This window comes from Telopea speciosissima, chromosome 11 (assembly GCF_018873765.1).
Source record: "Telopea speciosissima isolate NSW1024214 ecotype Mountain lineage chromosome 11, Tspe_v1, whole genome shotgun sequence".
In the NCBI taxonomy this organism is placed as follows: Eukaryota; Viridiplantae; Streptophyta; class Magnoliopsida; order Proteales; family Proteaceae; genus Telopea; species Telopea speciosissima.
In genome coordinates this window covers 54607872-54630955 of record NC_057926.1, presented here as the reverse complement: position 1 = coordinate 54630955, position 23084 = coordinate 54607872, and the positions used below count along the sequence as shown (strand labels likewise).

General features: G+C 36.4%; 1 protein-coding gene across 2 annotated transcripts; it reads left to right on the top strand.

Moving 5' to 3' along the window:
- Nucleotides 1–12745: 12745 nt before the first annotated feature.
- Nucleotides 12746–18641, top strand: LOC122646212 (phosphomethylethanolamine N-methyltransferase-like). 2 transcript variants are annotated; one of them, XM_043839714.1, is made up of 12 exons: nucleotides 12746–13007; nucleotides 13120–13238; nucleotides 14720–14857; nucleotides 14990–15127; nucleotides 15808–15951; nucleotides 16176–16286; nucleotides 16386–16527; nucleotides 17193–17470; nucleotides 17779–17943; nucleotides 18038–18091; nucleotides 18238–18312; nucleotides 18390–18641. In XM_043839714.1, exons 1-12 carry the CDS (start codon nucleotides 12995–12997, stop codon nucleotides 18486–18488), a joined length of 1476 nt encoding a protein of 491 aa, XP_043695649.1. In that variant the 5' UTR covers nucleotides 12746–12994; the 3' UTR covers nucleotides 18489–18641. The 2 variants fall into 2 exon arrangements, with proteins under 2 accessions (XP_043695649.1, XP_043695648.1); XM_043839713.1 differs by having other exon boundaries at nucleotides 17193–17473; nucleotides 17782–17943.
- The last annotated feature ends 4443 nt before the right edge of the window (nucleotides 18642–23084 follow it).

Here is a 23084-nt window from a genome sequence, read left to right as displayed (position 1 = left end):
CCCGTGACCACTTGGTCTCAATACAGTAAAACAGATAGTTTGTCAAATAATAATAATAATAATAAAGGAAATTTAAGTATAGGGCAATCTTCTTTACAAGAGCAGTTAACTTGTATCTGTATAGCTAAATTTTGGGGAAGAGAAGGAAGGTTAAAAGATATACCTGAATGGATAAATACACTCATTCACCTCAACCTTGTTTCCTTCTTTTCTAGGAAGGTATGTTTAGTTCTGTTCTATACATAATAAACATGTCTGTCAGTGTACAGAATTTATGTACAACACCATCTCTACCAAGAGCGTTGTTGTGACATTTTCTTTTTAAACCTTTAAAGATTCTCAATTTGTTCTGTCCAAAATATATAATAGAGATCTCCTGAGGAATACCTGTTTGGACATGTAAGGTAAATAATCAATTATTTCCCCATGGCAAACTAGAAGAACAAGCAAAAAAGCAAGACCCAGTAAACATGCATAGAACAATGATAATATGAGACAGACTTATCTCTCCTAAAATGTACCAATTTGGAATTAATGCAGTGTAGTAGTGTTCACCACCAATCACAAACTCGTCTATTGCAACAAAAACCTTATTTGTTTTTTTTTTTTATGAAAAAGAAACGATCTATTAAAAATTAGCGAAGAAAGTACAGCGGGGTATCTACAGTGCCTTTCATATCTGTACAGTCGTGAAAGGCTATATCTGAGAAGTTTGTAGTAGCATCAGCCAAGATCAAAAAAGTATTTAGAAGGTTCCAGGGGATAGGTTTGGTATTAGGAAAACTCAATAGTTGATAGAGTTCCTTGTTGCAAAGCCAAACATGTGTGATATTGATCCGCTCCTGCTTTGCCCTTTCCCAGTCTTGTAAAAGACCAAAAAGTTCAGCCTCTCTTAAGTCCTGTGTTAGAATATCACCTGCAACTGTTAGAAAATGTTGCCCATCTATCAAAAGTTTAAAGATCCACTGTGCTAAATTAAGAGCGGGTTCAAAAATTCCTACGACCAAAAAACCATGTGATTTCAAAACAGAGTTAGTAGGGAAATACAAAGATAAAGGATCTGAAGCATATGGCAGAGGATCCATAGTGGGAGTTGTCATTGTCAGGGGTCTAATATCCATATCAGCAGTCCATTTAAGTACATTCTTAATAATGAGAAGGGGATCAGCCCATGATCCTCTCATAATAATTAACTTTGTTTCTTACATCCCAAATGAAGTAACAGGTAATAATAAAAATAGATAAAACCCAAATAGAAGACTATTTATCAATAGTAGAAGAATTAAGCAAACAAGCACACAGGTGGATGAGAGATGGGGGCGGTTAGATGCTCAGTTCTGAATCCAAGAGGACCAGAAGTCCAAACACGCTTAGTCCAATCACATGATAGGAAATATGCCAGATGGATTTATCATTAGTACCACAGAAAACACATGTAGGGTCGACTGGCAGCCATTTTGAAATAGAGGCTCTGACAGAGAGTCCTGCATGTAAGACACGCCAAAAGAACATTTTAAAAAGATGATGGCTATTAAGACCCCAAAAAAACTTCCACCACTTGGAAAACAGATGGCGGCAAGGCGGCAGGATTGGTGATGTAAGAAGCTACCATCTTGGTAGTGAATTGACCATTCTTTGTAAGAGAACATCACCAAATATCTTCAGTTGGGGAGATATTAATCCTAAGAATGTTAAGCACAGTTGAAGGAAGAAAACAAGATTGTAATTTAACACGATCCCAGTGCATATTCGTCATAAAATCAGCTACAAAGGTAAATTTAAAATGGTATGGCTATCAGGTGTTGAGAACGTACCTGTGGGAGATGGAATCCAAGGATCATGCAGCCAAGAGGTTGTTTTACCATCCCCAATGACGAGATGGACCAAACATTTAAGGGTTGGAAGAACCATAACAATGCTATTCCAAGTCCAAGAACCCCTTTTGATCAAAGTTTTGGGGTCAAAAACAGAAGATTTGGGGAAGTATTTAGCCTTGAGGACCTTTGTCCAAGGACTAGAGGGTTCAGAGAGGAGTCTCCAACCAAGTTTCATAATAAGAGCCCGATTGTGGACGGAGGACTTTCTAATCCCCAGGCCACCATCCTTCACAAGTTTGCAGACAGTATCCCAATCGATTAAGTGGCATTTCCCACGAGAGGACTAGTCATTGTTCCAAAAATGAAGATAAATGGAATCCAGATCATTGCAAGTTTTTTGTGGAAAAAGGAAACTAGACAGGAGATAAGAAGGGGTTGAAGCAAGGACAGATTGTATAATAACTCTTCTTCCAGCAAAGGAGAGAAAGTTTGCTTTCCAAGAAGAGAGTTTTGCTCTAACCCTTTCCACAATCATGTTTAAGTCGTGCCATTGGTCACTATCCTTAAGACTGTAGACACCCATGGCGCAAATCGAGAAACATAAATCAAACTCCAAGATGAAACAGTCTTGTAGGCCCTTCTGGTAATTGTTGAATTCACTTACCGGGTCATGTTGGAACACAGTCAGGTGTACTCAATCTACAATGACAAGAGACTTAGAACACTTCTCAAAACATTGAAAACTATGAGGCAAAGTACCCCGTAGACAAAGTTATGTCTTGTAAACATCTTGAACATCCCCTGAGGTTTGTCCTATTGTCATGTACATCCCGGTTAGTTATAAACATCTTGTATACCCCCTAAGGTTTGTCCTATTGTCATGAAGACCTCACGATTTTTTAAACTTTACTTCCAGACCCATGGGATTGACGGAATACACATTCCGTTAGAGTGAGCAGGTTAACTGATGATGTTAGCATGCCATAAATCTATAAATGGCCAAAATACCCTTATCTCTTTTTTTTTTTCCTTTTTAAATCCACAATAAAGTGGGACCCACGAATGCTTAGAAAAATGAACATTTTACATATTTTTTCAATCTTTTATTCTCTACGTCTTCATCTTCTTCGTTTTTCTCCAGCACACACCCTTGCCCCACCGCCCTTCCCCCCTTTGCTACCCTGCAAATCCACTCAGCCAGACCTCTGTTTCTCCCACAACGCCGCCCCACCACCCTTTCCTCACTCTCCTGTACCTGCCTCTTCCCTTCCCTGCAATCCCACTCCCCTAGTTCGATTTCAAACAACGAAATGGGAAAAATGAAAAACGTTAGAGATGCAAGTTACAGGGAATAGTGAATAAAAAGTTAAAATTATGAAAAGGTTTAGAAAGAATCATAAAGATTGAAATAAAAAATGGGAGGGATTCATCATTGAATATATATAAAAAATAATAAAAAAAGGGAAAGAGAAGAAGGTTATCGATCAGGCTGAACTCGTGGAGTCATGCTTGAAGGGTGTAGATTTCGTCTGAATCACCAAGCGTTTCTCTATGTCGGTGGGTTTTACGCTGATAGCGAAAATTTGCTCATGGTTAATCGATTAATTGAGTGGATTTTGTGGGAAGTTGATGGTTTAAGATTGAAATGCGTTTGGCGTTTGGGACACGGTGGGTCAAGTTTTTGAATCAGCATATTACTGTTTACGATTGGTTCACTTGGTTGGTGTTAGCAGAAGGAGATGACGAAGAAGATGAGATATTAGTGGGTCCCACCAAATCGTGGGTTAAAAAAATTATAAAAAAATAAAAAATAAAAAATTGGAGTGTTTAGGTGGAAAGGTTATTTTGGACTTTTACGTTATTAAACTAACACCTAACCCACACCATGAGGTTTATAGATCTGTAAGTAAAGTTTCAAAAATTGCGGAGCATGACAACAGGACAAACCTCAAGGGGTGTACAAGATGTTTACTCTTAATTTTATGATTTTCATGCTCTGTAGAGATCGTCCCAGGTTTGATTTGTTTTGGGTACTTATTCTTGCTCAAGGGCTTGCTAATAGGACATTTTTGCTCATTGAAGAGTCGATACCTTCACCTACTTGGGTTTTAGGCATAAATAATTTTATGATTTTCATGCTCTGTAGAGATCGTCCCCTGTTTGAATATTTTTTGGGTCCTTATTCCTGCTCAAGGGCTTGCTAATAAATCTATGTTGTATTGTGATTCAATTTTTGGCAAAGAAAATTTTCTTGCTTTCTGATCATTCTTTGGATTTATGTTGTTTGATAACTTCTTAAAAGTTTCTAGGATTTGTTATGGAATTATATATATGGGAGAAAAATGGAGGGATGGATCTTTAGTCCATCAAAAAGCTTTGCTAATCTTCTTTTTCTTATCAAAAAAAAAATTAAAAATTAGAAACACTGGTATGATTATCTGGGTAAGAGTGTGATCCATATATGTTACCATGTTATGGAATCAGAGAAATGCTAATCCCAGGCAAGGGTTTTCAGACCAAAATGCTCCTGTTGGGTTTAGGTATATCTTTTACAACATTCATTGGTAGTTGAGTAGAGGATATCCAAGAACATCTAAACCTCAAATTAATTAATATTTCTTAAGACAACCCTTTTGATCAAATTATAAAACCTGGCAATTCCTTACCAGTTAGCTTTACACGCTTGGAATAATCAAGCTCAACCTCATGATACACTAGATCATATGGATCATTAATTGAAATTAATTTGAGATTACCCCGGCCTACTCTGGAGATTAACAAATATTTGAGAATCTTCATAAACTGACATTAATTTACTAATATTACCTTATCCTTGGACTTTTGTTTTCTAAACCTAACCCTAAACCATATATGTAACTTCTTCACTAACCATCCAAATTTAAGTGACTTGTGGGTTTTTTATTCATGTAGTCCAAGAAGGGAATACCAAATCATCTCCAAAGCCATTTTGAGTTTGGATGAGGTTAGTTGGAGGATGATAAGTTTTTGTAGTTGTTGTTGTTACATGACCACCTTGCTTTGTAAAATAATGTTTAATAAATTTTTTATTTGAATTGAAGTTTTTTTAACATAAATCCCAAGAATGATTAGAAATAAATAATCTAGGCGACTGTGATTTTTTCATGTGCATTGACGAACTGAGATTATGTAATTGTGGAGTAGGAACAATGTAAGGTTAAAACTGCGAAAATAATTCCGAACAATGGACGATGTTTTTGGTGTTATTCTCAATCCAATGGGATAATATTTATTCTCCTTCTTAACCAGTAGACTTCATTATTTTTTTATTATATATATATATTTAAGTAAGACAATTATGTTTAATTGTCCCACAGGCTAACAACTGTAGCTATGATATGTTCGCATGGATAGATAAGGCAACGTCTGGCTCTTCCATAATACATACTCTGCCTACTTCACCATGTTCGGAAACATCGACATCTATGTTTTCTTCTCCTTCATCATATTATATGAAAAGATATCTGGAATGTGCAATTAAAGAGTTAGAGGATCATACAAAGATGTTGAAAAACGTTCTCAATACAATGATCAAATTAGACTTAAACAAGAATGAAGATTGATGGCATTCATATGTTTCAAATATACTATGGAAATCTGTGTTTATTGAGGTTTTGAACTACTATTGTTCTAAATATGCATGATTTTTTATTTTTTATTTTATTTTATTTTTTTTGGCATTAGGTTTAAATTTAGTGTGAGATGGTATTGACGATATTGTCAGTAATTTTGGTGTGCCATTCATGTTCATGGTGGATGTTTCCTGTTAATTTTAAGTAAGTCAATCAATTAATGGTATTTTTCTAATAATTAATTATTTTGATAAAAAATGTTTCAGAATAGATTTTACCAAACAGTTCTACAGATGTTTTTTTTTTACCATTTTAGAGACCGAAAACGTGTATTCAAAACAAAAACAGAAAAAATGATAAAAGGTTAAAAACAACATTTCTGAAACAGAATCGTTACCAATCGGGCTCTTAGTTTTGGCCTAAGATAGGGTGATCTATTTCGATTACAAATGATTAAAAGTGGGTAAATCATTATAATAGAATGTGGTGATATTTTATGATTTTAAATCACTCATGGATGATGTGCTTATCTTTTCCACCCAACAATTTTCTACTAGATTGATTGTTTGTCAATGTACCTTGTGACATGATATGTCGCTGAAACTAATGAAAAATCAGATCCAAATCCTCTCCAATGAGAAGATCTCTCAATGAGTGTCTAATAAAGCATCCAATAGTTAAGCTGGTTGGCTCACATCCCAACATGTGCTCAATCAATACGTCCAAGCAGCCCAACCGTTGGATGCTTATTGGGCCGTCCCGGTTCATACTAATATTTTTGGGTGAGTGGTAGCAGCGCTTGAGCTTTGCGAGCGCTGCTATTTATATATTAATCTTAATCGTTGATGACTATAGATTAATCTAGCCATCCATTGCTTTTCTACCATTAACCTATAACCGGCTGTTACGGTGAGACTCTCTCTCTCTCTCTCTCTCTCTCTCTCGCAAAGGTGTGCAGGTCAAAGCAGAATGAAGGTGGTGCTAGTTGAAGGCTCTGCTACACACCTCCGTTGCTGCAATGAATAAAACCCTCCGCTACTGCAACCTCCCATCCCGCTGCACCCCTGCAATATTGACATAGGTCGTCGGCTTCCCAATCTCATATCAAAACAGCAATGTTGCCATAGCGTCATCGACTGACCCAAGCACAACCTCTGACCATCCCTATCAAGGAACCCAAGCAGTAACCCTCTTTTCCTTGGGTTCCATCGCAACCTGAGTGAAGACATCTCCAACACAATCAAAGTCCTGGTGTACTTTTCCAACGATTAATTTAAAGCAAATTAGGGCATCAATTGGGGAACAGAGAGAGAGAAGCGAGTGTGTATCATTCTCCACCCTCCCTTCGTCTTCTTCTACTTTCTCTCTCGCCCTCAAGTCTGCACTCTCTCTTCGATTTCCTTTTGGTCTTGCACTACCGGCAACGTCGCCGGAATTTGTAGTGTCTCGTGAAGAGTAAAGATTAGGAAAAATTACTTAGGTTAGATTTGGATCGATCAGAGAAAAACTCTTCACTTCTTTCTCTCTCTCTCTCTCTCTCTCTCTCTCTCTCATGGTAACGTTTCTCTCTTTCTTCCATGATCCATATCTCCACTCTTCAACTCTCTCTCTCGGAAATTCGGAAATTGAAATTAGAAGTGATATTAAGAACTCAAACTCCATCGGAAAATTTGGGCTTTAATCTTAGAAGAATTTAATGGTTTCTTTCCAAAATTTTGAGGTTTAATCAAAAGAATTTAATGGTTTCTTTTCACAATTTTGGGGTTTAATTAGAAGGTCGAATGGGAGTCATCGTCTCCGTTGCCCATGTTGATGAAGATGAGAAGAACTCAGCGCCATCCTCTTGTGTCTTCTATTTGTTTCATCTCTGACCCGCCTCTGCACACCATCTCCACTTCGCTCCTTCACATTTGATAGAAGATGAGTTAACCCGTTGCCATTGTAACAGAAAGTAATAGGTTAAAGGCTTATAAAGCAATCAATGATTAGGATTAACCTTGATGAAGATCAATGGCTGATATTAAATGTCACATTGCTAGTACTATTTTAGAATGGCAGTGCTCAAGCACTGCTACCTTTTGGCCAATATTTTTTAAGTTCAGAATATCAAAGATATTTCCTTTTTCGAAAATGATTATTTGTGTACAACCAAACGAACTTTCACATGCAACGGGGCAACGCTTTGGATCGTGGACCTTTTTCTAATTTGGTTGATTGGATGGCGGACCTTGTAGTTGTATTATTTTATTACCAAAAAACTAAGTAGTTGTATTATTATTGTTTCGAGCGTTGTGTCCACATACATTTTGAAGTAGTGTTTGGCTATTCTCACCGCCTTCAAAAAAAAGGCTGGCCCAAACGACAGATAAGAGCTAATTTTCTCTGCCTCTGTTTCCTTTTTTTGACTCGGGAAGAGAGCGAGGATTCAGATTTGCTTTGCCTCTTTCGATGAATCCAATTCCTTCATCAAACTTTCATTGGTCAAGTTTGGCAGCGGGAGGGGTGGATGTATCAAACATTCAAACTCCCAACGTGAATGTTTGGTTTGGAGTGATTTTAAGACTTTCAAGTCAACTTAAAATACCCTAAAATATAATTGAAAAAATAAAAACCAAATGAATATTAATTAATTAATTTTTTTGATTAATTACACATTTACACCTAGGATATATAACATTTACAGAAATTCCTTCTAATATACCTCCACTTTTGATATATTAAGTTTGAGGTACATCAGGTTTCCAAAATATTTTATTTAAGGTATCTAACATTTTTTTCATATTTCTAATTTTACCTATACATATTAATTATGTTTGACGATACTTTTTCCCTCTCCTTCTTTGGTAGATTGGCCGCAACACTCACCTGTAGAGAGGGAAAGAGAGAGAAACAAGGGAGAAAAAAATAAATCAAATCAAATAAACTTAAATATAAAGGAATCAAAATTCAGTCCAAATCGGTTTGACCAATCAAAACTGATCGCTTTAGCCCATATTAATTTAGTTTGGGGTTGAGGTTTTATGGAACTAGTAGAAATTGAAACCAAATTAGACTGGTTGAAACCGAAAAAGAGAATGGAACCTGATAAAAAGACTAGTCCAATAGTAAACTGATAAGAAATCGAAACCCCCCCCAAAAAAAAAGTAATAATAATTTTCCCATTGAGTTCCTTATTTATACAAGTAAAACTGAAAACTGGATAGTACTTGTCAGTAGTCCAATTATAAACCAATAAGAAACCGAATTATAACCCAAATTTTCTTAACAGCTTGGTTTTGGGTTGGCCTAGTAACAAACCGAAACTAAACCATACAAATCAGTTGACACATTTACCTTTATATATATATCCTTTTCTTTCGTCAAACCACCTCCCCGTTCATCTGAAGAAATTTCAAGAGGTGGTGGTATGAGCAAAATTAAATATATGAAAAAAAGATCAGTACTCCTAACATGATATATCAATTGTGAGATACCTGAGGCATACTTTCTCTAAATATTATGTACCTAAGTATAATTTATCCTTTTTTTTTTTTTTTTTTTGTGTTAGGGTGATATTAAATATATTTTAAAAAGACTCTACATTATTACATATTACTTCATAAGTTCAGGACAGGATATATTACTATCACCTAACCTAGCCAATAGCTGATGAGCTACAAAGACAGCATTTATACTAACTTTGCCCTTATTAGTTAGGTTTGTTTGAGTACCTTGCATCTCTCTTGCTATATTGTTTCTAACTTTGCCCTTATGACATTTTGTTTAAGATTTTGATATTTCTAACTTTATCCTTATTTACCTTGATATGACAAAACAGATGAGGGTAAATATTATGTTTGGTGTTTAGCTTGTACATAAAATTTTACCCTACATGGTAAATATTATGTATGGTACATGGGTCAATCTCTATATGAAGATTACTACATTTCTATTTCATTGCTAAATTTTCAACAAAAAAAAAAAATTTTGATAAGAATAAATTTTCAATTCCAAACTACGAAATGAAGTGACACAAGAGTATAAAATATATGGGAAAAGACTGGATCGCAGATAAGGTGTTCAACATGGGTCATCCTATCTCCTCCCCTATTGGAAAAGGCCTCTTTGGCCTTCTTTATCTAACCCCACGATTGGTGTATGCCGCTAGCTTTCCGAAAGCTGGCAACATACCCAACCCTCTCCCAAAGTATATAACACGTTTTAATTTTTTTATTTTATCCAACTTTGAGGTACATTCCTTATTTATTTAGAGTTAAAATTTTATCTTTGAAATAGATTCACCCAAATACATTAGCATGAGATGTTTTTTTAGGTAGAGGGTACCAATGAGATGCGTGGGTAAGTGGTCATTTCAGCTCCCATGTGAAGGATTGAAGGGGTATTGAACGATGTCAGAATTGAAAGCGACAAAAATTTTGTAAGGAAGAGACTGATAAATAAAAAATGCCATCGTACCCTCTTTGGCTCATAAATTTTTGTCCTTGTTTATCAAGGAAATAATAGTGTACCTTCAAGGAGCCAACTAATTGTAGGATAAGGGGATGGAAAAATTAAAATGAAAAAAACATCTCCAACTACCCTCCAGGATCACCATTAATTCCTCTTTCTAGAGCTTGATTATCAATCGACACATGGAAAATTCTTCTGCTTGGGAATCCCTGCAGTTACATGGGGTCCAGTGGCAATGAGATTGTTTCATACTGTCCAACGCCATGGGGATCAGATGTTGTATCTTGGACCCAATGAGGTGTCTCAAGTTGATTGCTACTGATCATCTAATTGTGATACCGATTATTGTAGGGTAGGTCCTTGCTATCAGATTGGCCATGCTCTCATAAATTGCTCGTCGTGCTAGACTGACAGAGGGTATTGTTTTTTTATTTTTATTGCAAGGTTCTTGTCAAGTAATTCTCTTTTTAGAGTCCAGATCTACTCCCTACTTGGGGACGGTGGAAACAGATCTGAATTCTCCATGGGGCATATGTCCCACACCCTAGAGGTGAATCCCACCCCAGAAGTTTGTCCCCACTTCTCCCCTGTGGGTAGTTGATCACTTGATCGTAACTCTTCTGTTTCACGCTTAAAAGCCTCTTGTGGAGAATTCATTGTTGTCAAAGATATCATGATGTTGAAAGTTGATTTTGTTTTAGGAAAAAGAATATTGTCTGGTTGCATGGTCCTTGCGCTCAAACATAGGAACACACGAAATTATCATCCGTCCTCCATGAAATCAGAAATCTAATCCATGTTGATGTCATTGTATGTTCTCTCATTAGCCCTCATGCTGGTAAAAGAGCAACGCTACCGGGCAACAATTTCTTACCCTTTATTTATTTTTTTGTTTTGCTTTAAGCATGCAAGTGGTCGACCAATGTAATTTCCATTCTATTTCGAAATGAGTTACTAGGGGTGAAACCAGATCGGGTTGGGGCAGGTTTTTTAAAACCTTAGCTTAACCTAGAGTCCTCTTAGCTCAACCCAAGCCCAACCTTGTTAGACTCGATTGACCCTGTTCAGTGCGGGTTGGCCTTGATTTTTTCTAGGGCTTGCTTGGCCTTGACTTGCCTTGCTTTTTTGACATTTACGTCGTCCTATACATTAAAAAATAATGAGACACATGTGATTTTGGTTTGTTTCATACTTAATTGACTATTAGATTTTTCTTTCGATTAAAAAACTTAACCCAATATTAAAACTATAAATATTTTTGTTCAATAGATAAATTACCTTTTTTTTTTTGGATAAACCAATAGATAATTAGACTAAAAAAAATTACAAAAGATAAACAATAAATTATAAAGCATAACCTAACACAGGGCTGTGCCGTGCCGGGCTGGGCTTAGCCTAAGGCCTCAACCCTGGCCTAGCTCGACCCTGACCCAGGGCCTGAAAATTTCAACCGTAACTTACCCTGAGGGTTGAAAAATCCAGCTCAAACCCTGTTCGGGCTCGGGCTGACAAGGCCAAACTTACACCCATATGAGCTATCATCTATTTGGAAAATCTCTATCATATTGTGGAATAGTTTTGCCAATAATGATCTCAAAAAATTGGATCTTTATCACCTGCGGTTAGGGATGTAAATGAATAGCCAAAATCTGTTTCCATATCCGTTTAGCACTATCCGAATCCATCCGAAAGCTAAACGGATAGGCTATAACTATCCGAAAAGCTATATTTACATGTAAACGGATAAAATATCCGATCTGTATCCGTGTTCGTATCCGTTTAGCACTATCCGAATCCGTCAGAAAGCTAATCAGATACGGATACGGATAGGCTATAGCTATCCGAAAAGCTATATTTACATGTAAACGGATAAAATATCCGATTCATGTTCGTATCTATTTAGCACTATCTGAATCAGTCCGAAAGCTAATCGGATGCGGATATAGCACTATCCGAGCCGAATCCGATCCGTTTACATCCCTACCTGTGGTTCCCTGTCTGATACAGTTCATGTGGTTCCCTAACAAGGGAGAGGGGGCAAAATGACCATTCCACCCTTGACTGAACACTCTATCTAAGTGGGGTCCACCCTCTCTTATTACAGGGCACTAAAGAAATTGTACCCGTCAAGAATGGCAGGAGATATTTTTCCCAAAAAATTCCCCCTCCCCTACCCCCACGCCACCTCCATAGGGGGGTTTGGGTTTTTTCCACCAACCAAAAAAATTAAATAAATTTGGTGCCATCACAATTATTGGCCATGCATGTGAGTTTAATATTTTGCAACCAATATTATCTTATTTTGTCTTTTTTTTTTTTTTTTGTAAAGAAATATCTTGTATGATCACATTTCCCATTTCCCATTTCCCATTTCCCATTTCCTATGCCCCATGTGTCTCTGATTTTTAACCTTCACAACTATGAATTTACACGGTCGGTTCCAGCCGAAACCTTCATCTTCTTTTCTTTTTCTTCTTTTTTTTTTTTTTTTTTTGGAGACAGGAGATATCAGAAATTCCCGCGCCACGCACAAACCGGGAGCTTCTGGCCCTAGTGAGCCTCAGGTGGGTGGCCCCAAAAAATTATGCAACCGCCGAAGATTTCCTTTTAAGCTCTTCCCAATGTCCATTTTGGACCCTTGATTGGATCAAACGGTGGAGATTAATTAGCTACTAGTCTTGTGACAATGAACTAAGATCCAATAAATGCGGCTGGTACAGAAATCGCCACGAGATTCTGAAAGATGACGTGTCCGAATATAATTTGTCTTGATACGACGCGACCGATTCTCCGCTTAGTTAAGCCCTTTCGTTGATTAAGATTCTCCTGATTCCCTAGTTTTATTATAAAACCAGAACGGACCAGAAACCGAAAGAGGCGCAAAAGCAAAGGAAGGGCCTGTGTGTCTCAGGCTGCAAGAGGAGGAGCCAGAAGGATAGCGAAAGAGAGAGTGTTGGGGATGCAGCAGAAAGGGCGACTGAATAACCGAAGATCCAGGAGCTTTTCGAGGTCTCGCATTGCCGTTGAAGGTTGTTAGCAAATTTCGCTCTTCTTCACCTTATTTCGATCAAAATTTCGATCAAACTCAGATCTGAAAAAAAAAACCAACTGATAGCCATGGCTGCTCAAGGTATGCTCTCTCATTGAAACTCTTTTCTTCAAGGAGATATCGATGTAACGGAGCTCGTTTACATTTCTAATCCAATGCAATTGTATCTTGTCTTCGTTTTCTTATTGTTTAGTCGGGGAAGAACGTGAGATTCAGAAGAGCTACTGGGTGGAGCACTCTACTGACTTAACTGTGGAAGCTATGATGCTCGACTCCAAAGCTTCTGATCTTGACAAAGAAGAGAGGCCTGAGGTAATTGTTCTTCTTTCTCTCTCTAATCTAAATTTATTAGAGAAAGAAAGTCATCATCCGCAGCTTTGGTTTTACCTCCTTCCACTTGTTCTCTTACAATTCTGTTTGTTTTCGTACTCAGAGATTTACGATTTTGTGATCATGATCAATGAGGTGTGTAGTATATATATTGAATTTTATTGTTCTGATCTTCTTGAATCATGTGAGGGATATTATGATAGATCGCATAAGCAGTAATGTAGTTACAATCCCGATTGATCTTTCTCAAGTTCACTGCTGTTACTTTTGTACATTTTGAATTATTGCTTTGTAGCTCTGCTTTCATCGAGTGAATGTCCTGTATAATGTATGCTTCAATCTATTTACTAACATCCTGTCGCTTTACTGTTGGTATGGTTTTTGTGCTCAAATGCATGAGTTGCTCATAGTTATTTCATTGAACAAACTTGTTCTCGCTTCTCGGTTATGTCTCAAGCCCATGATGGGACTGATTACTTATATTACATTATTCAATTTTATGTGCTCTCCCTCCAGGGGCCTCCTATGGTAGAGGAGATTACCATTGTTTGCTAGGTTATTGGTTTCATTTCATGTGCAAACCACACTTGAAAACAAATAAATGAGTGAAGAATCAATGATGCATTTCATTCCTCTGTTTCATGTACTGATATGTTGCTTTCCTCAACCAGGATATCTTGTCTGTATTCAATGTGATTGTTTTTAATAGATGGTCTTATGCATTTGTGTTACATCAATGCCCTCTTTATCACTTGATAGAGATGGTTTATATATCCCCATTAATTAAGTTTGTTAGAAGAGGAAAACAATTCATGATATGATACAACTGCAATGATGGTTAATAAAAGAAGAAAACAACACATGAGAAGTCAAATTCTGTGGTATTTCTTCTGACACTATTATGTTTTTGCTCCCTATTGTACATGATCCACTTTATTGCAGTGATTGGATCAATGATTCTGAAAATTCATGACCAAGGGGACCAGGGACATGCACTTAACAAGTTTAGTTCACCAATTATACGTTAAACAATTGCAATTATCAACCATGGGATCGGCATTTATTGGTCAGACTCATTCATTATGAACTCCTAAGTGAAGAATGTTAATAAGCTATTTTGAAATGTAGACATATCTTCACATTGCATACAATGTCGAATATCTTTAAAATAGTTAGTGGATTATGGATCTCCTTAATCATTCTAGCCATTAATGTTATGATGTTTCTGATTACTCTGAAGTGTTAAGTTGGGTGAGTTGTCTGTTTTTCTGTTTCAATTTCGTACTCAAATGGATGTCCTCTTCTTGCTTTGCCTTTAAACTTTTGTGTCCCCTGCTGCACTGCATCTGTCATTATCTTTCCAAGTTACAAACAGAGAGAATTAGTTTTGTTTCGTAATCAACCTCTTGGTTGATATCTTATCGTGCAACTTCCTGTAGTTAATCTCTTCTGTTTGCGAACAGGTTCTTTCCCTACTTCCACCTTTTAAGGGGAAAAATGTTTTGGAGCTAGGAGCAGGTATTGGTCGATTCACTGGTGAATTGGCAAAGGAAGCTGGTCAGGTTCTAGCTATGGACTTCATTGAAAGTGTCATAAAAAAGGTAAACTTAGAAACTGCAAATAAATATATATTTTTTTGGGTAAAGAACTGCAAATAAATATGGAAGCAAACAAATTTCATACTGGAATATCCACAGATCTGAATATTTTCTTTTCAATTTGGGAACTTGCAGAATCAAAGTGTCAATGGACATTTTAAGAATGTCAAGTTTATGTGTGCTGATGTAACATCTCCAGACCTGAAAATTGCTCCAGATTCTGTGGACTTGATATTCTCAAACTGGCTTCTCATGTATCTCTCAGACAAAGAGGTAATCTCCCTTTTTGCCTCTTTTGTTTGTTTTCTGACTCTCCACCCCCTTTTGTTGACCAACCTAAAAATATAATTTTCGCGTTTAAATCTCTAATGCTTGCATTGACCTCCAAATTGAGTATGCATCTGAAAGTTTTAATCCAACTTTGGTTAATTGTTGGGAACGATATCACCTTTTTTTTATTTTTTATTAAAGCATCTCACAAGAATCAATAAAATCCCATGCATTGCTTGCTGTGGGTCAATTTCTGACCGGGATGGTTACAAAGCTAAAGTTTTGAGCTTAAAACTATGGATGAGATTAATTAGATATAAACCAAAGGTGAAACGAACACTTTCAATCTGCACAGGTCATTCTACTTCCTTTGTTTCCTTTTTTGTATTTTTTCTTTGTTTTCTATTTTTGTTTTACCTTTAGTTTTCATTTTCTTTAGTATTTCATCTGGATTTACTTTGAAATGTTTTCTTTAGTATTGCATCTGGATTTACTTTGAAATTGGTAGGCAATTAAGGAGACTCAAGTTTCAGCTTTTCTCTGCGTGCTGGATTGTCCCTCAACAGTTACATCCATTAAAATTCATCAGAACCCATATATAATGCAATAAGATATGTTATCTCATAAATTAAAGTTTTACGAGGTTTATAGATGTCCAATTAATTGTTTTCATTGGCTTCCAGGTTGAAAATTTAGCTGAAAGAATGGTCAAATGGTTGAAGGTTGGTGGGTATATTTTCTTTAGAGAATCATGTTTTCATCAATCTGGAGACAGTAAGCGAAAAAACAACCCAACTCACTACCGTGAACCAAGATACTATACAAAGGTGAATATTTTCCAAGTCACTATCTATCTATTTTTTCAGTTGCCTTTTCCTGTTTGAAGTTATGAAATTTTATCACAGAACCATGGCTTGTTGAGCCATTTTACAGTTTTTGTTATAACTGCTTTTCATGAGAAATTTTGGAGAAAGTTGGTAACTCATTGGCTGTAGAAAACAATTTATTTGCTGAGATATAATTTTATCCTCTATCTTGAGCTCCAATGCAGGTTTTTAAAGAATGCCACATGGATGATGGCCCTGGGAACTCTTTTGAACTCTCTCTTATTGGCTGCAAGTGCATTGGAGCTTATGTAAGAAATAAAAAGAACCAAAACCAGGTATGTATTTGGGTATTCCTCAGAAATTCTTTCCTTTATGCATCTCAGTGAGACCCAACCAGTAGAAAGTTTAGCTAATATGGTTGCTGTATAATGCAGATTTGCTGGATATGGCAAAAGATGAACTCACATGAGGATAAGGGATTCCAACGGTTCTTGGATACTGTCCAGTATAAATGTAGTGGCATATTGCGTTATGAACGTGTATTTGGTGAAGGTTTTGTGAGCACAGGGGGGCTTGGTATGTAAACAAACCTTTTCCTTCTTTTTTGATAAGACAATTAAACCAAAATCCTGTACTCATCTGCATTCTTTTATCCTCTTTATTCAACATTATAACAAGCATAATTTTCATTGATTTATTGCTTTAGCAGTGGACGATTAAGAAGGTAGAAACTAATATTTAGCTAATCTTTACTCTTTGAGTCTTTTTTTTTTTTTTTGGGTGGGGGGGGGGGGGGGAGAGAGAAAGATTCAGTAAGAGCTTTTTTTACCTGCCTTCATGTCAGATCTCCTCACTTCAACTAGCTATTTTTCTCTTCCCTCTGTCCTTTCAACACCTACAAGAGTCAACTTTCACTAATCTTGTCTCTTGTTAGCGGTAGCACTGGTTCGTTGTGGTGCATTCATTTCATGGATATGGTGCTTAAAGAATTCGATTACTAATTCACGGATCTGATTTTCTTATGCAAAACATAGAGAGTCATGTATATATTGTTTTTCAGTAGAGTTTAAATGTTGTTTGATGTATTAATGGTCACTACAAGTAAAATATCCTGTTCAATGTTTTATTTTGGTGTGAACAATACCATTTATTGGCTATAAACTCTTTGTGGATTTTTTAATTTTGTATTAAGAACTTCAGGTCAGTTTCTTAATGCTCAGTATCCTACCATATTTGTGCAGAAACAACGAAGGATTTCATAGCGAAGCTTAAGCTTAAACCTGGTCAGAAAGTACTTGATGTGGGTTGTGGCATTGGGGGAGGTGACTTTTACATGGCCGAGAACTTTGATGTTGATGTTCTTGGCATTGATCTCTCAATAAACATGGTTTCCTTTGCTCTTGAACGTGCCATTGGACGTAAATGTTCAGTCGAATTTGAGGTTGCTGATTGCACCAAGAAAACATTTCCTGATAACACGTTTGATGTGATCTACAGCCGTGATACCCTTCTCCACATACCAGTAAAGTCCCTTATCCACTGGATTCTCCCTTGTTTGTCGATTACCTGAAAGTTGTGGTGGAAGCATCTTACTATTCTTGAATCATTAATTTGCATTCCATGTAATAGAATTGTAGTTGAAGAATATTTGGCATTGTGTTATATTTAATGGCATAGAAATGTTGTTTAACAAGAGCATGTTATGTTTTACCAATCCCCCCTCCCTCCCGGCCAATATTTTGCATTAACATTTCAAGAAGTTTGAGACATTTACTCACTGGGATACAAGGAAGTTTCAAAATTTCAGTGAATTTTATGTTGTATTTCCAGGACAAGCCTGCTTTATTCAAAAAATTTGCCAAGTGGTTGAAGCCAGGAGGTAAAGTTCTTATCAGTGATTATTGCAAGAAAGTTGGAACTCCATCAACGGAATTTGCAGAGTATATTAAGCAGCGAGGATATGATCTGCATGATGTAGAGGCATATGGCCAGGTACAATCACCTCTGATAATTTCACTGCTTAGCTTCATTTGTTTTGTTATCTCTTATATTGCTCAGTCGCCCATTCCAATTTGTGTCTTTGCAGATGCTTAAGGAGGCTGGTTTTGATGAGGTTATTGCCGAGGATCGTAATGCTCAGGTTATGATAAAATGATTTTGACAGAGACAAACAAAAGCCCCCCTACACCCCCCCCCAAAAAAAAAAAAAATTAAATAAAAAAATTTCATTAATGCAATTTTTTCTTTAGAAAACTAACAGAATTATGTTTCCTTCTGTTTCTTCAGTTCATGAAGGTCTTACAGAGGGAACTGAATGTTGTTGAGAAGGACAGAGAGGCATTCATCCAAGACTTTTCTGAGGTGCGTTGTTCTTTCATTTTGGTCTTCTGTAATTGTTATTTGCTCATATCACTTACTGATTTACAAATATTCTTCAGGAAGACTACAATGAAATTGTTGATGGCTGGAAGGCAAAGCTGATACGGGTTGCATCTGGTGAGCAGGTGTGGGGAGTGTTCATTGCCAAGAAGAAGTAATTTCTTTGTCAGGAAAATTGGATAGATGCATGTAGTGGTGAATAAGGTGATAATGAAAGAAGTTGGTGTGTGTTCTTGAGTCCTTAGCTTAGGGTCGAACTCCAGTCGAGTGGTTATTTAAATAAATTATGATTAGTAGCAGTTTTCAGCATACACTTGGTACATCCATATGTTTAAAATGCTGAATTTATGTATCTATCTATATCAGTTTTAAAAGCGTTTAGACCTGTTGAGATCAAATAATTTTTATGGATGTTCTCATCCTATATGCGATCATGCTTTAATGCCAGGAAACTTGCTTCTATAATAATTACTTGCCATGGATTCATTCAGGCTTGATCCATTTTTCTCGCATTTAATTTAAATTGAAATGTTGGACTGTTCGCTAAATTCATTTCCTGTACCGAGGCATTGGCAACTAGATGGGTAGATTCTATCCCTTCCCGATCCTGTTGTAGCAGGCACCATGTGGTGGAGTATATCTACAGAGGAGAGCATCCATTGCACTAGTTTCCTATATTCGTGTATGGCTTAATATTGAACCAACCCCTGTAAGAACTTGTGTTTAAATTCATTTACTAATTAGATATGCATGTGGCCTATAATAATAGTGAACAAAAAACCGATGCCTGCTTGCATTCCCTTGCACCCACACATAAGGATGTGTGAAATAACCGCAGCACCCACACCCATCCTACTGGATGCCTCTGCATGCCCCCTCATTGCCCCCATGTTAGAGCAGTAGCCATGCAACTGGCCAGGAAACCCTTTCCCCATAACAATAAATGTATAATAGAAAGAAAAAAAAAAGGTTGATTGGTTGCATGCCTCTACACCAAGACACAAGATGATGAAATGACCACCCCACCCCCATGTTGGATGCTTGGCATGCCCTCCAATTTTCCCCCATACTGGTATAGGGGCCATGTGACCAAACAACATTCTCTCTCCCATGTATCTATGCCCGCTTGCTCAAAGAACTTTGAAATTTGTGTAATGCAAAAACCTTGAAATTAAGGTTGTGCTTTCAATACTTTCTGTTTCAGGTGGTTCTAAGAGGCCGTTAAATTGGACATGTTTAATCTGTAAGATCATTCTATAGTGAAAATGATTAAATCAACTCTTCAAGTGACAAAATGTAAGATGGCTATATATTTTTTGGGAAAGAGATCGTTGCATGGGCCTCTAGAGCTTGCATGTGCACTGACCAATGGAAATGTGCGTACAAACATCGACCTGGGAAGGATTTTCGCATTTCCATGGGAGTAACGCAATACTTCCGCATGCTTCTATGTCTAGGCATAAGAGCCACAAGGGTCAAAACCAAGTAACGTTGTTTTCCTTATTTTTTATTATTGAAATTGATGTGATAAATAATTTAAGATGCAACCATTGTCATATAAATTAGGTGCAAGACAGGGAAAACTGAATGTAGGAGAGAGATAAATTAGGTGCAAAAGAGAGAGAGAGAGAGAGAGAGAGAGTGGAGAGATAAGGTAGAGGGAAATGGAGAAATAATTTTGAAACTATAGAATATTATATAACGTATGGGAGGGTAATTTTGTTATGCTAAATAATATAAAGGGCGCTAAAACGCAAAACAGTGGTTAAAGTATTATAGACGATTACGATGAATCAATCACTAATCAATTTTGAAACCAATTAATAGCCAGTGCCATTTCAATTTATGTTTCAAAATATTTTGATTTGAACCAAAAGCAAACTTATAAACCAAAAACCAACCTAATTTACACGTTTAGTCTCATGAAAAAAAGAAGGGATGTTGTTTTACAGTTGGGGTGGTTTGATGATTGTTTTGGAACAAATGCATAATTATGAGGAAGAATTCAAGTAAACAATCACACACAATACAAGGAATTTATGGTGATTTAGTAAGATTGCACACATCCATCTAAGAGAATAATATATTTTTTACTATTTTTTAAAAAACTCTTTACATCACTTTCTATCTCACAAAATATTTTTCTTTGCTTATTATCAAGGTTTTTGACACAAAAACAATATATATAATTATAACTTTATCCTTGTATATGTAATTGACTCAAATACTATCCTAATTACGAATACAAATTAATTATAATTATATGGACCCACAAAATACAAGACGCACTCAACACCAATAAAGTAAAGCAATTATGTGCTTTCCATAGAATAGGGTTTTGCCAATTAAACCTGCATACTCTAATCATAATTAGCATAAGTACACAAGTAGGATTATGGATGCGATCTCTTTGGGATTGCCCCCAATTAGCAATTAGTCCCTAGCATAAGTGCATCATTATTTACCAAACATCCTCCGAGAGAGAGAAAGAGAGAGAGAGAGGTGGTTGAAGCTTCATGACAGCATCATTCATAATTTGTAAAGAAGACAAAGAAATGTCATAATCGAAAGTATTGTAATTGAATGTCAAGGATTCAGATAGATTTGGTTGCAAAAAGTGCTTAACAATATGAATTAATTATAAAAGTCGGCTAACTTTTTGGGTACTGTTGTGTACTTGTCAATATTAAAAAAAATAATAATAATAATTAATCAGAAAGAGTGAGCTGTGGCTTTAAAAAAGAGAACTTTCTTTTTCTATCGTATATATAGACAAAAAAAAAAAAAAAAGTATGATCTAATGAATCTATCATTTTTGTTTTAGTACTATAATATAAGGGAAAAGTGTGTCTGAGTTACTAACAGACGTTGCTTCTCCTCCTATCTCTCTTATACGGATCTTTATTATTTGCGGTTCCCTACTCGGTATAGTTCCTACAATTCTTCTCATCGGAGGCAAAAATGATCACCTTATCTCCTGTTCGATCACACTGTCCAGGTAGGATCCACCTCCTCTTATTAGAGGCCCTAGGGAACTGTACCGAACAGAGAACCGTAGGAGATAATTTTCCAACGTACACATACCTCTTTCTCTCTCTCTGTCTCTATCTTGGGTAAGAGATTGCTACTTGATCGTGTAGCCCCTCACCAATATGGGGCCAATGAGAGCATGTGCATGGCCATCGACGCAAATGAGATTTTTTATTTTAGGAGGACTGAGCGATAATTCTGTGTACTGCTTTGTTAGGACATAGGAGCCACACAATCAATCAACGTTATTTTTCCCTTTTTTATATTTTCATTTTTCTAATGGGGGAAGTCGGAAAGATGGGGTTGGGTATTGTAATGACAATTCTTCATACCTTCAAGTTTTGCTTGAGAATGATGTTGAGGAGGGGATATGCTTCCAGCATCGTGGCGCCAGCTAGCTAGTGGAGGTTTAGCTTAAGTACGGGGAATGATCGCGTGGTCGACCCTCGTATCCTCCACTCTCCTTAAGTAATAATAATAGATAATAGTAATGGTATAACAATAAGTAGGCCCATTGGGCCCCCAACTGGTTGTGGGTCTCGCACCAAAAAAAAAAAAAATTTGATGGTGAGGAATTTAGCTACCCATGATGTGGAGTGGTTATACTTATGTATATTTATTTAAGATTTAATATAGGAAGTTGCTAGCCGAATGTATGAATAATAAGATCACAGATAGATTGTGTCTATATTATGGGCCCAACTTTTCATTGACAATATTGGATCCAGCCCTTCTATTAATAGGCTACAATTATTTGTAATATTAACCTCTTTTTCTTCAATGTCTCATTAGTTGTCTAGAAATATATTTTTTTGCTGAAATAAAAAATTGTGGATTAGTTATCCAAGAATAAAAAATGTGGGTCCTTTTAAGCACTTCCTTTTTTTTTTTTTGTAATAATTTTTTGTAAATTTTATTTCAATGGATTGCATTCTCTTCCATTTGGGCTTAAAAAGTTGTTAACATTGGTATAAGATTAGTTTTTTTTTTTGCCCTTAGTCCCTTTTCTTCGGGCTCTCTTTAATTTGGCCGATATATGTACACGCTAAAGATAGAACCCTCCTTGGTAGGGAGTCAGTAATGTTGTTAATGTCCTTGGAACATACATGAAAGGGTTATTACCATGATAGAAAAAACAGATAAGGGTAAAAGGTTCTTACCTTTAAGAGTAAAAGGGGTTACCCCTCATTACATGTCTTGATAGGCATACAATAACTTAGTGAGTTATGAGAAGTTCTACAATACTTAATGATCTACAAATTTCCCAATTTTTCTCTGGAGTGAAGGTGGGGTGGGGTACTATAATGATTCAATTCTTCATACCTTCCAGTTTTGCCTGAGAAGGATAGTGATAAGGATTATAACTAGCCAAGATGTGGAGTGGTTATGTATATTAATTTATGATTTAATATATCAATCTGTGTTAGTAATAAGATCACAACTAGATTCTGGTCGTATTATGGGTCTACCCTTGCATTAACAATGGACCACAACAATTAGCCTTGTTATTATTAAACTCTTTAATTTCTCCTGAAAATAATTTAATCGTTGAACGTGGAAACACGTGGTAGATCTTTTTTTGTTTCCCTTTAATGCCGCATTTGGTTGTCTAGAAATATATTCTTCCACTGAAGAAAAATATATTGAAAGAAATCCATTTGGCTGTCCAAAAATGAAAAATGTGGGACGTTAAAGCTCTTTTATAGTCTCTTTCAGGACTAATT

Excerpts from the sequence above, each read along its gene's own strand:
- LOC122646212 (XM_043839714.1), top strand. Across the intron at positions 16,528-17,192 it reads TGTGAGCACAGGGGGGCTTG|AAACAACGAAGGATTTCATA; the intron begins GTATGTAAACAA and ends ATATTTGTGCAG. Across the intron at positions 18,313-18,389 it reads TCATCCAAGACTTTTCTGAG|GAAGACTACAATGAAATTGT; the intron begins GTGCGTTGTTCT and ends AATATTCTTCAG.